Source organism: Nyctereutes procyonoides, unplaced genomic scaffold (genome assembly GCF_905146905.1).
Source record: "Nyctereutes procyonoides isolate TBG_1078 unplaced genomic scaffold, NYPRO_anot_genome, whole genome shotgun sequence".
NCBI lineage: Eukaryota > Metazoa > Chordata > Mammalia > Carnivora > Canidae > Nyctereutes > Nyctereutes procyonoides.
The window spans coordinates 12405506-12420760 of NW_026575042.1; the positions used below are offsets into that span (position 1 = coordinate 12405506).

At 52.8% G+C, this 15255-nt stretch overlaps 1 protein-coding gene across 4 annotated transcripts in view; it reads left to right on the forward strand.

The window, feature by feature from the left end:
• The window catches only part of GASK1A (golgi associated kinase 1A), an 81366-nt gene extending 72626 nt beyond the window's left edge, over positions 1-8740 (forward strand). For 3 of the 4 annotated variants that reach the window (XM_055321444.1, XM_055321445.1, XM_055321443.1), the window contains 3 exons: positions 5615-5737; positions 7518-7621; positions 8233-8740. In XM_055321444.1, the coding sequence (XP_055177419.1) occupies positions 5615-5737; positions 7518-7621; positions 8233-8443 (438 nt within the window). In that variant the 3' untranslated portion in view covers positions 8444-8740. Of the gene's footprint in view, positions 1-5614; positions 5738-7517; positions 7628-8232 lie in introns of all 4 variants that reach the window. The other variant, XM_055321446.1, reaches the window with a different exon arrangement.
• The last annotated feature ends 6515 nt before the right edge of the window (positions 8741-15255 follow it).

A 15255-nucleotide genomic window follows, 5' to 3' on the forward strand; every position in this document is an offset into this window, starting at 1 on the left:
CAGACCGCTCAGCTCTGAGTCTAGACACTACTTCCTTGCTCTGGGATCTTCGGCACATTACCCCAGCCTCTGTGACTCAGTTTCCACATCTTTGAAGTGGGGGTGGTAGTAATGGTATTTACATCTTGGCTCCTGGGAGGGAGTAAACGAGTTGTCATGTGAAAGCACTGAGTGGCACCCAGCACAAAGTAAGGGCTTTACAACCACTTAAGTAAATGTGAGCAAAAAGCTCCTTCTGCATAAGGATCGTGCAACATTGCTGGGTTGGTCAGAAAACCAAAACTGCAAAGGTCTGTCATTTTTTTTCTTGGTAACTCCTCATTTTTCCGAGAAGGGGAAAAAGAATCAAATCCTGAAGGCATCTGGGAATGAAACCTAATCTTGGTCTTGTTTGGCTGCTCGCCTGCTGCTGTTGAAACTGAATTTCTCTTTAGTGGAAAAAAAATAACCAGACGGTATGAGTGGCAAAATAATCAAACTGGCAACTGGGCCTGGCCAGACCCTTCCTGTTAAACATTCAAATGGGTATAGAGTTTGAGAAGCCAGGAATATTGTATGGGCCAATATTCCTTGTGGCTTTCTCTGGAAATAAGGAGGCTGCTGCAAATTGAAATCTGTGCAGAGTGGCCCAGAGATGGGGTCGGGAAGAGTTTGGCAGGAGGAAGGAGGGCTTAGCTGGCTGTGTGTCAGGCATAATGTGAAATCCAGAGCAGTTACCATGTTTCTGCTTGCCAGAACTGCCCTGGCATTTACCCGGCCAAGTAGAACCCAGCAGGTGGGTGCCTGTCACACAGAGATGTCCGAACTCCAGAAACTAGGCATACCCACAAGAAGAGAGTGGAAAAGAGAGAGAGAGAGAGAGAGAGAGAGAGAGAGAGAGGTGACTGTGTTGTAAGACTTTATTTCAGACTCTGCTTCTCTGGCCTGTAGCACTGGGTGAGGCTGGGGCTTCCTGGTGTGTGTGTGGGGGTGGGTGAGGGAACCTCCAAGATTCCTGGAGGTCTTTGGGCCTGTTGCTCCCAGGGCAGGCACAACAGAAGGCTCTTCCGACACAACCACCCCCTGTGTTACATGTGTCATTACCCTACGTAGGCCTCAGGGCAAGCCCATAGGAGTACCACTGTTCCATTTTGTTGATGTGAAAACTGAGGGGTGTTGAGGTTAAATAACTTCCTCAGGTCATATAGCTAGGACATAGTGGAGGGGGGCACATGATACAGGCTTCAAGTGGGTTTGAAACCAGTTGGAAGACTGGGAGGTGTCTGGTGGCTAGCTGCAGGGCTCTATCCTCAGCCCTGCCCTGGTCAACACTTGTATTAATAGCCTGAGTGAGAACCTTGCAGCCAAAGTAGATTCTCACACAGAGAGAGTCCTGATGTGATTCACCTTCTACCCATTCCTGAGTTCAGGGATCAGTGCATTGCCATCTTCCACTGGTCACCCCTGGTCCAGGGATAAGCCTGTGACCTGATTTGGTTGAGTCAGGCGAAAGGGAAGGTTGTTGGAGGAGAGGTTCCTTTCCCCTCTGTCTCTGTCTCTGTTTCTCTCCTCCGTGTCCTCTCCCTCCCCCTGCCCCCTGCCATGAGCAAGGGAAACAGGTACCCACAGTTGCCACCTGCAGGCTTCCAGAAGTAAGACTGGGATGTTAACATGGAGTCCTTACCATGACAAGGAGCTGCTAAATCTCCACCCTGCCCCATCTTGGGACTTGCTGCCACAAATGATTTTGATTTTCCTTATGGTTGAAGCCACTTTGAATCAGGTTTTTCTGTTACTTGTGGCTGTTGTTACCCAAAGCCTAAGCAGCCTAAGCAGTGATGGTCCATGTCCAGGGTCTTGTTCATGGGCTTACTTCATGAACAGGGAGGTAGCTGTTTGCCACCCTGGCCAAGCTGGGCCAGTGCATTGTCTCTGGGCTAAACCTGCCCTTTTTTAGTAGTACCTGTGGGTGTCTGGGCCACCACCCCTGGAAATACGACCTTATGTGGCCTCAACAGAGTTGCCCTCAGCCTGTTTGGGGTGATGGTCTAGACCCGACATGCGACTTCTCTGTGTTGAAATGTTGCAGAACAGAACACGTTTTGAGACAGCAGTTGGGACTGTTGAACACTCCCATTCCTGGATGTCTAGTTTTGTGAGGTTGACTGAACCATAGTTATTTTCTTGTTTGTGTTGGAGGAGATCAGTTTTGTATTTCTTCAGAACATATGTGAATTTTCCTACAAAGGAATATGGAAATGGAGCTTGACCTCTTACTGGTCAGCACTGAGCTGGGCTGAGTAGACTGGGGGTGGCTTTGATGAGTGCTACATCCTGGAGGTGACAGATTTTCCCCCACACCCCCATTTGTAGAGAGGGGTGGCTGCCAGTGGGCAGAGGGAGGCAGGATGGTGGTGTTGGCTCTGGTTGGCTGAGCAGTGACCACAGAAGAGAGACATGGACCATCCAAACACCACCATGCCTGTTGCTGCCTCAGATGTCATGGAGGATGACAGAGCTCAACTCTGTTGAGGCCATGTAAGGTCGTCTTCTTGTTCGTCCCCTTCCTCCTCCATAATTTTGAAAGCGATTCTCTAGCCTTAATTAGCAAGAGTGAGACCAAAGTAATTAAGCTCAAGAAGAGTAATGATGGAGACCTCATTTGACTTCTGTAACTAGCTCACCCTTCCTGATCTTCAGGGAGGCACAGCAAGATAACACAGAGAGCTGGGCCTCAAGCCAGGCAGGCATTGGTTCAAATCCCAGCTATATTAATTTTGCATTTATGACATTAGGTATGTCTGGGGCCAGTGTCCCCATGCGTAAAATGTGATAATAGTGTCTCCCTTGCAAAGGTTCAGTGAGGAGTGAATGAGCTAGAGGTGGACAGCAGTGATCATGATGTGGTCATGTGAGTGATGTTTGGTTTTGACACCAATTCTCCACCACCAACTGAGTGTCCCACAATTCAATTTAATTCTGACACTGTCTACCTAGAGTCAGTGTCAGATCCCACAAGTTAAGGGGCTCAGTCCTACAAGACTGTCCTACTTCAGATACCAGTCAAAAGTCCTGTGCTACTTACACTTCTGACCAACTGGCTATAAGTGAAAGGTTCTCATGACTTCTCCTCAGGTTGGATCGTTTGCTAGAATGGCTCACAGAGCTTAGGAAAATAGTTGTATGCATAGGTTTGTTATGAAGGATACAAAGGAACGTCCTGGTGAACAGGTATATCAGGTAAGGTCCAGAAGGGTCCCAAGCACAGAAGGTTATCTGCCTCTGGAGCTGGGATGCGCCACCCTCCTGACACATGGATGTGTTGACCAGCCCAGAAGTGCTCCAAATCTCATTGTTCTTGTTTTTATAATCCAATCTCCAGCTCTCCTACCCTTCCTGGAGGGAAGTTCCTATCCTCTCTCCACTTGCCTTTCTGGTGACCAGCCCCCATTCTGAAGTTATCTGGGGCTCCCCTGAGTCATCTCATCAGCATAAACACAGATGTGGTCAAAGAGGCTCATTATGAATCACTGGAAAATGCAAAGGTTTTAGGAGCTCTGCACCAAGATCGGGGACAGAGACCAAATATATCTCTGATTATACCACATCATCATCATCTCTGAGGGAGAGACACTGTCATTGCTTTAACAGATTAATAAGACTGCTGCATTTGCAGCAAGCCTGTGGCTGCTCTGCATCATCACCACCGTGGGGGAGGGAAGTGCCCCAGCTCCGGCCAGAGCTGAACCGTGTGGTGGAGCAGAATCACAGAAGGTTCCTGAGGACTTAGGAAACAGACCTTTTCTTTCTGTGGGGTTCATCACCAGCTTGGTGCCATTTGGCTTCCTGCTTCCCCCTCCCTGACTCTCACTCTCCTCCACCCTGCCTCTATCCACTCTGTCCCCATGGTCTGGACAGTTGGCCCAACCAGAGTATGTTACCTGGAGCTGATTCCTAGATTCACAGGCTGGCACCTACCTCTCCAGTGGTGTTCCCAGGCTTCCTACATCAAACTATTTGCAGGCCATTCTGCAAAGGTGGGACCTGGGTCTCCATTCTGGGTCTTCCACACACAAGGCTCTTTCAGACACTGACCTTTGCACTGAGAGTTAGTACCTGTGTGACTCATCATCCCCATTGGTAGAGTGCAGGGGTCCCTGAGCCCTCCCTCCCCTGTGACCCTGACACCACCTGGGGATTTAAGATGACTCAAACCCTGGGCCCCACCACCCAGGTGGATCTGGAAACCTTCCTAGGATTTGGGCAAATCCCAGGCAGCAGACTCCTATTTCACATGCCTTGATTTGTCCCTCACCAAACCTGAACTCAAAGCTCAGCCTATTCCCCCGAAGCCAGCAAGTATTTCACAGGGGTGGCAACTTCACTGGAGCATAGAGGGGGTCATGGAGGCCACACCCACACCCTCAGCCTCCTGCTGCTCCCTGCTTCACTCTCTCCTCCTCTCCCCTCTCTCCTCCCCCTCCCACAGCAAGAAATGGATTTTTCCTCTTGTCCCAAGCAAAGCGAGTCCTCCCACACCCAGACCTCTGGAGATCTCACCTTCTGTCATTAGCACTCATCAAGGTACTGTATCAAACCAAATTTCCTTCCTGTGAGAAGGGCACACCTCCTCCCTGTAAGTGCACCCACCCTGTAAGTGATGGGCACTCCCAGCTGCCCCCAACCTCACCCCCTCTCTCATCCACCTCCTAGCACATCCCAACCTTTCCCCACCACATCCCCCTTGGACCTATCCCTTTCTGTCTTTTCCCTACAGCGAAACCCTCCCTCTCCCCAAGAGGACTCTCCCACTTCTGTTTGTAGGCCTCTCCGTGCTGGACGTCTTTGCTTTTGATGCACATGGCAGATGACCTCCTCGTGTAGGTCAGGCCTGGGGTGGGTCCGTGTTTCTATCTTAATTCCTGACTTGCAGGCTACAACTCCTTCCTTCTGAAGAAAGCTCCTGGAAGCAGGTGAGTGGGATATATTATGATGATTCTGTGACACTCTAGTATGTCACGTATGTCATCCATATGTGTGTTTGTAGGGGGTGGGAGGCGGAGCTCCTCAGAATTGACCCCACATCATGTTTGAGAATTCCCCCTTGAGGCATCCAGTGTAAAATGAGCCTGTAAGGGGAAGGCCCTCCTCCCTCCCTGACTTTGATTCAGGCTGAGCTGCAGGGCGGAAGAGCTGTCCACTCAGGAGCTGTCTAGATGGTCATTAAAGCATTTTTACTTCCAAAGAAGGGAGGAGTCTCTGCTGTAGCATTTGCTGCTTAAAGAAAAAGTGGAGTCCTACGTGGATTTCCCCTGGTTGACAGATGGTCAGCACGGGGAGGCCCAGTGGCCTCAGGCCAGAGTTTGGGGCAGCTCCATAGAGGAAGTAGTGGGTACTGGTGGAAATCCATGCTGGCCTGAGGCATGTGAGCCAACAGCTCTGGGGTGCAGAGCAAGCTGGCTGAGGAGCAGGGCAGAAGCTCCCTCACTGGCCAGATGCCAGCAGCCGGCCAACCAGCCCGCACAGCCACTGAGGATTGCCCCCAGTGTGGGGCCCCAGGGGCCAGGCCGCCTAGAGCTGGGCCTGGGGGAGGCAGGCCCGTGCCGCACCCGTCACAGGCTGGGTGTCCTCCTAGGTGCACGACCGCCTAGATCGCTACTGCTGTGGTTTCGAGCCTGAGCCGTCAGACCCCTGCGTGGAAGAGAGGCTCCGAGAGAAATGCCGGAACCCGGGTGAGCTGCGGCTGGTCCACATCCTGGTAGGTTCCCCCTGTCACCCAGACTTGGGTCTTCCTGTCTCCTTTGGAAGACGCTGCTTCTGGGTGGCAGAGATCACATGACACTGGGGGTTCCCAACTCTGTTCTTATTAGCAGTGGGAGCCTCTGTCTGAATAATGTTTCTAGGAAGCCCCAAGTGGGGCTTTGCGAATGTGATTGAGGCGGGACAACTCCACTGTCCCCTTGAGAGACTACAGGGAACCCCTAGGGCTCCTGGAAGCAGGTGTGTGAGCTGTGGGTCTTGGCATCCGCCCCCACCCTGCCAGCAAGTGTGGGAACTGGGGCCTGGGACAGGGAAGGGAGTTTCCAAGGCCACAGGGCTGGTCAGTGGCAGTGACAGGGCCCTATCCTGGGACCTGATGGCTTACAGGCTAGTGCAGATCCGAGGAACGCTCTGCTGCCTCCCGTTAAAAGTAGAGCCCGAGTGGGCTCTGAATAAATATATTCAGGAATGTTCTATGAACTGCTGCAGGTACTGTAGACTTGTGCATCCCACAACCTGAAGACAAGCGGGGTGGGAAGCGATGTGCCTAGGCCATCAGAGACAGGGACTGGCAGGCAGAGCAGCCGTGTCTCCTGCCCAAGGAGGGCTACTCTGTCCTCTCCTCCTGGTGAGTCCAATGTCCTCGATGCCTTGCCCTGGCCCATCGCTTGTGGAGCGGGTAGCTGTCATCATGGTGCCCCGGGCTGAGCTTCAGGCAGGCGACACCAGCCCAGAGGCCGGGGCTGCCTCGTGAAGCAGCTCCTGTCCTCAGAGCCCGCTCTCCTCTTCCCTGGTAAAAGGCAGTTCCCCTGCGGGGAGAGAAAGCGCTCGCAGCTGTCATTCACCCCGGGGGCAGCCACGTCACAGATCCCTTCGGACAGCAGTTCTCTGAGGAAGGAGTCATTAGGTTTCAAGAGATAGATGATCCCCGAAGTGTACAGAGGGGCAAGGGGCGAGGGGGAGAAGAGACAGAGAGAGGGAAAGCTAGGGTCCTGGAGGCAGAAGTTCCCAAGTTAAGCCTCCCAAGTGATGGAGAGAATTATGGGAAGATATCATGGAATCCCGGAGAATGTACAGGAATGGGGTGCACGGGGTGGGCGTGGGGAGCAGAAGACACGGCCTCTCATTCCCAGCCACACCGTATTTTTAAAAAGGCTAAGGTATTCTCTTTCGCTGGTTCTAGTGTTGAAAGGGTTTAGGAGTCACAAAACTCTCCCGTGGGGACAGAGTGTGCTGCCTGAGGCTAGAAGGCATCGTGCATTCTTGGTGACACTGGGCAATGTGTGGGTGCACAGGCGCCAGCGGCACACAATGGGTGAGCGTGCATGTGAGCATGCGTGCCTGCGTAAGCCTGAGGCCGTGACCTGATGGGTAGGTTCCCTCTGCGCCTGCCGGTTCTCCCCTGTGCTCATCACCCCGTCAGCCCCCAGAACAGGAATGAGCCCTCTGCTCTGCAGTTTCATAGGACATGGCTTGGCAGTACTGGTCCAGGTCGGAACTAGCCAGCTACTTAATAGCTGTGTGACTGTGTGCAAATTACTTGAGTTCTTTATGCCCCTGATTCTGTAAAAGGAAGCTGATCCTAATGGCTCCCTTCCGAGGTTGCTGGAAGGATTCACTGAGATGGTGCCTGGAAGCACTGAGCACAGCACTGCCATAAAGATTACAGCTCACATGGGGAACATCTGGGCAGGTAGCGGGGTGGATTGTGGGACTGTCGGCTCTGGGCCTCCCAAGCCACTAACCCACCTCTGTCCCTGTCCATCTTCTTCCCTGAGGTCCGGAGCAGCGATCCATCCCATCTGGTCTACATCGATAATGCCGGCAACCTTCAGCATCCTGAGGACAAGCTGAACTTCCGGCTGCTGGAGGGCCTCAATGGGTGAGGGTCAGTGGGGTTGGATGAGGGTTTGGAGACTGAGGCCTGATGGCTCTGCCATAGACCATGGGGCCTTTAATCATGGCTTCTGAGCAGTCCACAGTCTATTAGACAAAAGCTGCTGGATCTGAGCCTCAGAAGGGGGGGGGGGAGCCCTGGGAAATTTCGCTGAGGGGACACAGCCAGCAGGCACCCGCAGTATCCAGAGGGCCTCCTGGCACTGCAGAGCGCTGGCAGCCTGCTAGGGTCTGGGAAAGCTAGCCCTTCCCCTGCCCTGAGGAGGAGCCGGCCTGGGGAGCCTACCTTCCCTGCTCACTCATGGCAGGCAGCTCAGCCTTCTTAGGGCTCCTCCTAAGCAGAGTTGAGTCCTCCAGCTTCTCTGTGGGCCGGGACCAGCCAAAAGCTCTAGTCCCTGCCTGCTTTCCCAGCAGAGTAGGTGGAAGGGCTCTCTGACAACGAGTCAGCAGGCGCGCCCCAAGCACTCTGCAGGACGACTTTGCCAGGGTTTGCCAGCTGTGCAATTGCTGGCCATCTGGCTTCACCTGTCCTGGAAATTTTCTGAGATCGCTTTTGCTTTTCCTTTCTGTTATGGGGCTCGGGGGCCCTTCCTCCAGGTTTCCTGAGTCTGTCGTGCAGGTTCTTGCATCAGGGTGTCTACACAACATGCTGCTCAAGTCCCTGCGGATGGACCCCGTGTTCTGGGAAAGTCAAGGCGGGAGGCAGGGACTGAAGCAGGCTCTGCAGACCCTGGAGCGGCGAGGACAGGTGCTGCTGGAGCACATTCGGAAGCACAACCTGACACTGTTCAAGGATGAGGCCTCGTGAACTCCTCCACTGCCCAGGCAAGGCTCTCGCCCTGCTGGTGGGGTGCCTCCCAACACAACCTGACTGGATGAGCATTCATCCTGGTGGCCACATTCTCTGGGTTCCTCCAACCTGAAGACAAGCGGGGAAAGCCAGAAGAAACCAGAGGATACCATGGATGTCCCAGGTGTCCCGCCTGCGTGGGATGGTGAAGGTGGTTGTGGGTATTGGGTTTTCAACCTTACCACCATCTTTTCTGCCTTTTCAGCTCTGGCTATTCACTCCCTTGCACCAATAAATATATTCAAGAATGTTCTATGAACTGCTCCAGATACTGTGAACTTGTGCATCCCACATGCATATGTAGAGTAGATGTGTGAAGTTTCCCTCTGAAGATACCAAGCCAGAATCTTGTCAGGAGGCAAGGCCCCAAGCTTCCAGCAAGCACTTTTGTGTCTTGACGTGAACAGGTCTGCTCCACACAGAACGGTGGATGCATAAACAGTGTGTGGCCCCGCCCAGCCTGTCCAGTGCGTGTCAACCAGCCATGGCACAGGAGGACAGGCCATGCACTCTGCTCAGCCCTCTCAGCACCGTCTCCAGCACTGCCCTCGGCACTGGCCTCTTCCTCCCTCTGGGGCTGTAGGGGGTGGAGGGAGGCTCCAAACCCAGCTCTTCCCAAGTCCTCAGGACTCCAGGATTGAGCCCACTCTCCTGGGCTGCCTCTCAGCCCAGAGCGGCTCCAGCTCGGGGGCACAGGCCTCTTACTGCACTACTCCTCAGCAGGTATCCCTGCGCTCCCTACCTTCTGCCTCAGAAGGTCTTTCTAAATATATGTACCCTGAAGATTTTTTTCTTTTTGATTTTCAGAGGACTGGACTTGAACGAAGGAGCTCTGGGTTCAGATCTGACCTTGGCCACTTTATGGTTAGCAAATGACAAATGTTTATTGAGCACCCACCATAATAACAAGTAACATTTACTGAGTGACGACTATGTGCCAGGCACTGTGACAGTGGTTTACATGGATCACAGCATTTCCCCACACCACAACCTTTTGGGTAGGTGGGATTATTAGCATCTCCACTGTAGAGATGAGGCACAGAGGGGTTAAGTTGTTCAAAGGTACCCAGCTCGTAGGTGGAAGGGCCCAAATTCAAACCCAGGCAACAGCTGTGCTAGCATGTTTTGAGCCCAGGCCCATGACGAAAAGGTGCGCCCACTGCCCTCCCCAGTCATCACTCCAATAACTTTTCCTCCTCTAGACCCTATGGATTCAGAGCTGATGACCAGGCAGGGCCAATTCCCTGGAACAGAGCAGCACACTTGGACCCTGGCAAGCAGTCACAGGCACCTGGCTCTCTGCCCATTGCTCTTGGCCTGTTAAGTCTGCTCAGTCTTTCAACTGTGTTTTTCCTGTGAACTCGAAACTTTCTCCACTTTCTATCCTTTTCAAAGAACACCCTCAGCCACATTCTGTGCTGCTTGCCCTCTCCTCCCCCAGCCATTGCCCCTGGAATGAGAAGGATGTGCCGAGTGAAGCTGACAGCTGGGGGAGATGGATTAGGACCCTCCCATCAACCTTAAGAAGCTTCGAACACAAGAGCCATGAGGGGTCTGCAGTGCAGGGGTCTGCTCACCTGCGTGCCACAGGGTCTGGTAAGGCCATCAAAATCACCAGCCACCAAGGTGCCTGACTGACCTCACCCCAGGCCCGACCCTGTTTCTTTGTACTTCATCCCAAAAGAGCTGTTCCAAGGAAAATGATGGTGTTTCCAAAGGGGAACGGAGGTTCACAGCTCTCTAGATGCAATCCCAGCAAGCTCCAAGCTCTGAAAATCAAAAGCCTCAGCAGGATCTGAGGTTACACCCAATAACTGAACACACTGATATTCCTGCAGTGAGATGTATGAATATTCACACTGAGTGGGACATGGGATTTGGTACTGAATATCAGTGTGTTCAGTTATTGGGTGTAACCTCAGATCCTGCTGAGTGTTGCACAATTCATGGTATAACTACCATATTACATTTCTATATCTGAAAAATTCAGAATTCAGAATGACCTCTGGCCTCCAGGGTTTGGTTATGGGAGTCTAGGCCTGTGAGAACTAATTTATTACAAACCAGGCATGGCGCTAAGGGCTTTATACAAGTGATTTCATGAATGCCATAAGACAGTCCCAGCTACGTGATCCTCTGCAGATAAAGCAGCTCAGCTGGTGAAGGGGTGTGTTGCCTGAGCCCACACAGGTGGAGGCGCCAGAGTCTGCCCCTGAACCTGGGGAGCACCACCTGGCATGAAGTGAATACAGACGAAGGCCCAAACTGTGCCAAGAGCTTTACCATGTTCCTCATTGCAGACCTTCGAAATAACTCCAGGAGGTGGCATTACTGCTCCCATTTGATAGAACAGGAAACTGAGGCTCAGGGAGGTTGACCCAAGGTCACTGGTCACAACCGATGAGGCTGGGATTTGAACCCAGGCCCATTTAATTCCAGAGCCCCTGCCCCCACCACTGTAACATCCTTCCTTCCTTCCCTTCATTCATTCGCTCGTTCGGGAAATTTTACTGAGCAGATTTTCCACACAGAATAGAGAATCTGGAAGGAATCACTGTGTGTGGCGCACTGTGTGGCCACATGTATCAGGCATTTGGAGATAGGTCGTTTTACCTATACCGTCTGGCCACCAGAGCGTGTGTCCGGGCATCCTGTTGGTGAGCAAGGTCCCTGTAACCAGGGATATGGGAAATGAGAGGGCAGCACGGGGGCAGGAGGGAGTCAGAGAACTCTACCTCAGTGTGTGGGGGTCGGCACAAGGAGATGTGGGAGACGGTTTCCCCTTGGCCAGGGCCTTCAGATAAGTGAATCCCTGAGACGCACCCACCATCTCTAGCGAGACACCTCCTGCACTCCCCATTCGTGGCCCCCTGAAGTCAAGAGCTGCCTCTCCACGGACACTGGCCTTTCTTCCCTTCACACCTGCCCCTCCACTGCCCCAGGCCCCTTCAGTGGGGAGGAGGCTCAGGGGGCAGGAGGAGGACGGGTTTTTTAGATGGCTCCTCCCCTCATGCCCTCATGCCCCTCTTCCGCCCCTCATGCCCTCCTCTTGGCTTCCCTGGCCCTCCTTGCCTCCCCAGGCCTCTCCTGGCTCACCTCAGGTTCTGCTTAGCACTGCTTAGGGGATGCCTATTTGGGGAGTGGGGTCTGGAAGGCCATTTGGGTATAGGGGCCTTGGCTCAAGAGGTGGGATGACATCCTCAACCCCTGGTGTTGTCCAACCGAAGAGAGAAGAGTCACTAAGCCTCCAAGGAAGTGGACCAGAGTGGGAGGCATCTCTAAATAGAAGGCCGGGTTCCACACAGCTCACCCAACAGCAGGGCTGAGTTCACGTTCTGCAGGAAAATAGCATGGGGGGGGGGGCGAAGAGGGGGGTCTCAAGTCGGTGCTGGCAATGGGCTAGGGCATGCTGGATGGCAGGTCCACCCCGGGAGGCCTCAGGGGGGCGGAGGCAGCACCCAGCAAGGAGACACACACGGAGGTGCAGGGCTTTGATTGCAGGGGTGCGGGGAGAGGGGGCTGCCTCCAAGATGAACCAGTGGGGAAGGCGGCACATGAGAGGGGCGCCCTGAGGAACGCTCCCTGCATTGGTGTCTACAGCTCCACTGCAGGACTTAGCTCATACGTGATTTCTGGGGAGCATCCACCCTACCCTGGAGGGCAGCAGAGGCAGGGTGTGCCTTCTGGAGGGTTCTTAGTGCAGGTGGTAGAGGGAAGTACAGGTCCAGGGCACCTCACGCACAGTAGAGCCACAGGAGACAAGATAAGTGAAGTAAGTCACTTAAAGCTGATGGGGGTGAGACTGTGGATTTTTTCTTTTTTAATTGATGAGAGACAGAGAGAGGCAGAGACATAGGCAGAGGGAGAAGCAGGCTCCCCATGAGACTCGATCCCAGGATCCAGGGATCACGACCTAAGCCAAAGGCAGACACTCAACCACTAAGCCACCCAGGAGCCCTAAGAATATGAATTTTTATGAAGTTTCTTGTGTGTGTGTCTCCCCAGCATCATTTACCAGAGGATCATTTGCACCCAGACCCCACAAAACATCAAGGAATGAAGGGCCGTCCCTCCATGTGTCTGGGTGAGGGACACTGAGCATGACCAGGGAGGCTACTGCATGAAGGCAGGTCCAGCGGCAACTGCTCCTTGCACATCTGAGTGCCTTGTGCCTTGTTCTAGTGACTGCAGCCTTCATTTAAAACACACGCACTCACACACGGGGTGGGAGGACCCCCAGGCACCCCGCTGACGTCCCTGCCCAGAAGGACTGGATGCATTGCTTCTCTGCCCTGCACCCTTGGCAGCTCTGTCGCCACACGAAGTCACATCTAGTCCTGGTGGGTGACACGACGGATGTGGGATGGGGACGGGATCTTCCGACCTCTGCCCACCCTCCCTAGGGAGGCTCCCTTGCACTGCCCAGGCGGCAAGCCTCAAGTGCCCTTATACAGCCCCCCCAGGGAGATCCCACCACCGGGGAGCAGTCATGGGACGGCTGGAAGGGGTGAGGCGGAGGACGTCTTCTTGCACCAGCTCTGGGATGGCTGAGGTGGCTGTGATGGTGGCAGCAGCCGTGTCAGAGACCGTGGCATCCTGAGCCTTGGACACCAGCTCAGCTTCTGGCTCCTGAAGCCTCCAAGGCTGGGCAGTTCTCAGAACTGCTCCTCAAGGCCCAGCCCGGAGCCCACACCTCTCATCCTCCCAAGGGGTTTCTTTGCCTTTCCGTTTTGGAATAATTATGAATTCACAGTAGTTGCAAAGACAGTACTCGGAGGTCCTGTGTAGCCTTCATCCAGTTTCCCCCAGTGGTGACATCACCCGTGATTACAGTACCAAAACCATGACCTTGACCTCGGTATACTGTGCGTGCGTGGTTCTGCATCATTTTAGCACACGTAGATTCAATAACCACCACGATGACCAAGATACAGAACTGTCCCAGCGCCTCGAAGACCTCCCTCTGCTACCCCTATGCAGCCTCGCCCACCTCTTCCCTTGCTCCCACCCTCATCCCTGGCAGCCACATATCTGGTCTCCCTCTATAATTTTTGTCATTCGGAGAACGGTATCTAAAGGGAATCACACAGCATGTAAACTTTCGAGATTGGCTTTCTTCACTCATCGCAACACCCCTGAGATCCAGCCAAAGTGTTGCTTTAATCAACAGTCTGTGCCTTTTTGATTACTGTCCCTTTTTATTCTTTAGTATCGCATGGTACACAGGGACCACAGTTTGTTTACAAGTCACCCCCTGAAGGACATCTGGGTCATTTCCAGTTTTTGACTAATACGATGAAAGCTGCTCTGAACATTCACGTACATTTTTGTGTGAAAAGACAATTTCATGGTAATATGTTTAATTTCTTAAGAAACTTGCCAAACTATTCCCAGGCTACCATTTTACACTCTGACCAGCAATGCATATGACAGATCCAGTTTCCCTGCATCTTTTCCGGCATTTGGTATCGTTCCTACTTCTTATTGTAGCTGAGGCCCGCGTGAGGCATTCCTCCAACTGCGCCTCTGCATTGCCACTTGGAAAATGGGAGAATGGGGGGAGGGGGATTATTAACCTCGTGGTTATACAACAAACCTTCCTCACCTCACATTTTCTATTAGTTGGCAAAAGGTGGTGTTGCCAAATATTCCATGATATTGCCAAATATTTGTTATATCAAATTCAAGATTGTTTTGTATTTTGTTTGCTAGACTTTAGCAGACTCTAGAAAAAGGCTGACCACACAGGGATGGCTGAGGATCACCACTGAGGTGTTTGCTTTGGGCTGGGGTGTCCACATGTGGTCCCTTTCCAGGCCTCACACCAGCCTGCTGCCACCCTCCTTCGGCCAGTGAGGTGCCCTCGGAGCTGACTCATGGGGTGCAGAGGGAGCCACTGGTTATTGTGATGGGCTTCTGTCGGAGAGCTGCCTGGGTACCCCAGCTCCCAGTTCCCAGGCTCCCCTGCCCTTATCTTCCCCCTGATTCTTCGGTGGGCTGTTAGGACACAGATTGAAAACAAACAGTATCAACAAAATGTTAACACTCTTAATGTTAAATGAGCTCTTAGAACTCCTACATAATAACAAAGAAACAATTCCTGCCTGCTAAATTTCCAAAGTTTAAAAAACTGCAAATATGGGGGTGATGGAAATAATCTACATCTTGCAAGGGTGTGGGGTACAAAGAAGTAGGTATGAGTGACACTCAAGGAACTCTACACTGAAGACCTATGCGCTTCACCATAAATTAACTAAACATCAATAAAAGAAACATGATAGCAACAAAAAGCAGCAGCAAGAGAAGAACTACTCCGAGCGCTGGCAGAGCTCCCTCAGGGCTGGGCTGCCGGGCATGGATCCAGGCTCCTGCCACTTAGCAAATGCTGTGTGTGGCCCGAGGACAGAGTATCAGTTTGTGAGTTTAGACAGTGGAATGTTCTACAGCCAACAAGAATCTTGTTTTCAAAGAGTAACCTTCAATGGCGTGGTAAAGTGTTCATGTTACACTGTTAAGAGGAAAAAAAAAACAACCAACCGGGACTAGTTTCACAAGATTATAAATTTGTAAAAGGCGATTTGGCCACAGGCAGAAATCCAGGCTTCACTGAACCAATGAACCGTCCGCGGGTTCCTCTACATCGTGATCCACACACACACCCCCCCCCCAGCCTCTAGCCGGTGGGCCGCCCGTGGCAGGAGCAGAGTACCGTCGGGGACAGGGCAGGGCGCAGAGCTAGTGTCTGGGGGACATGGCAGCCTAATGACCAG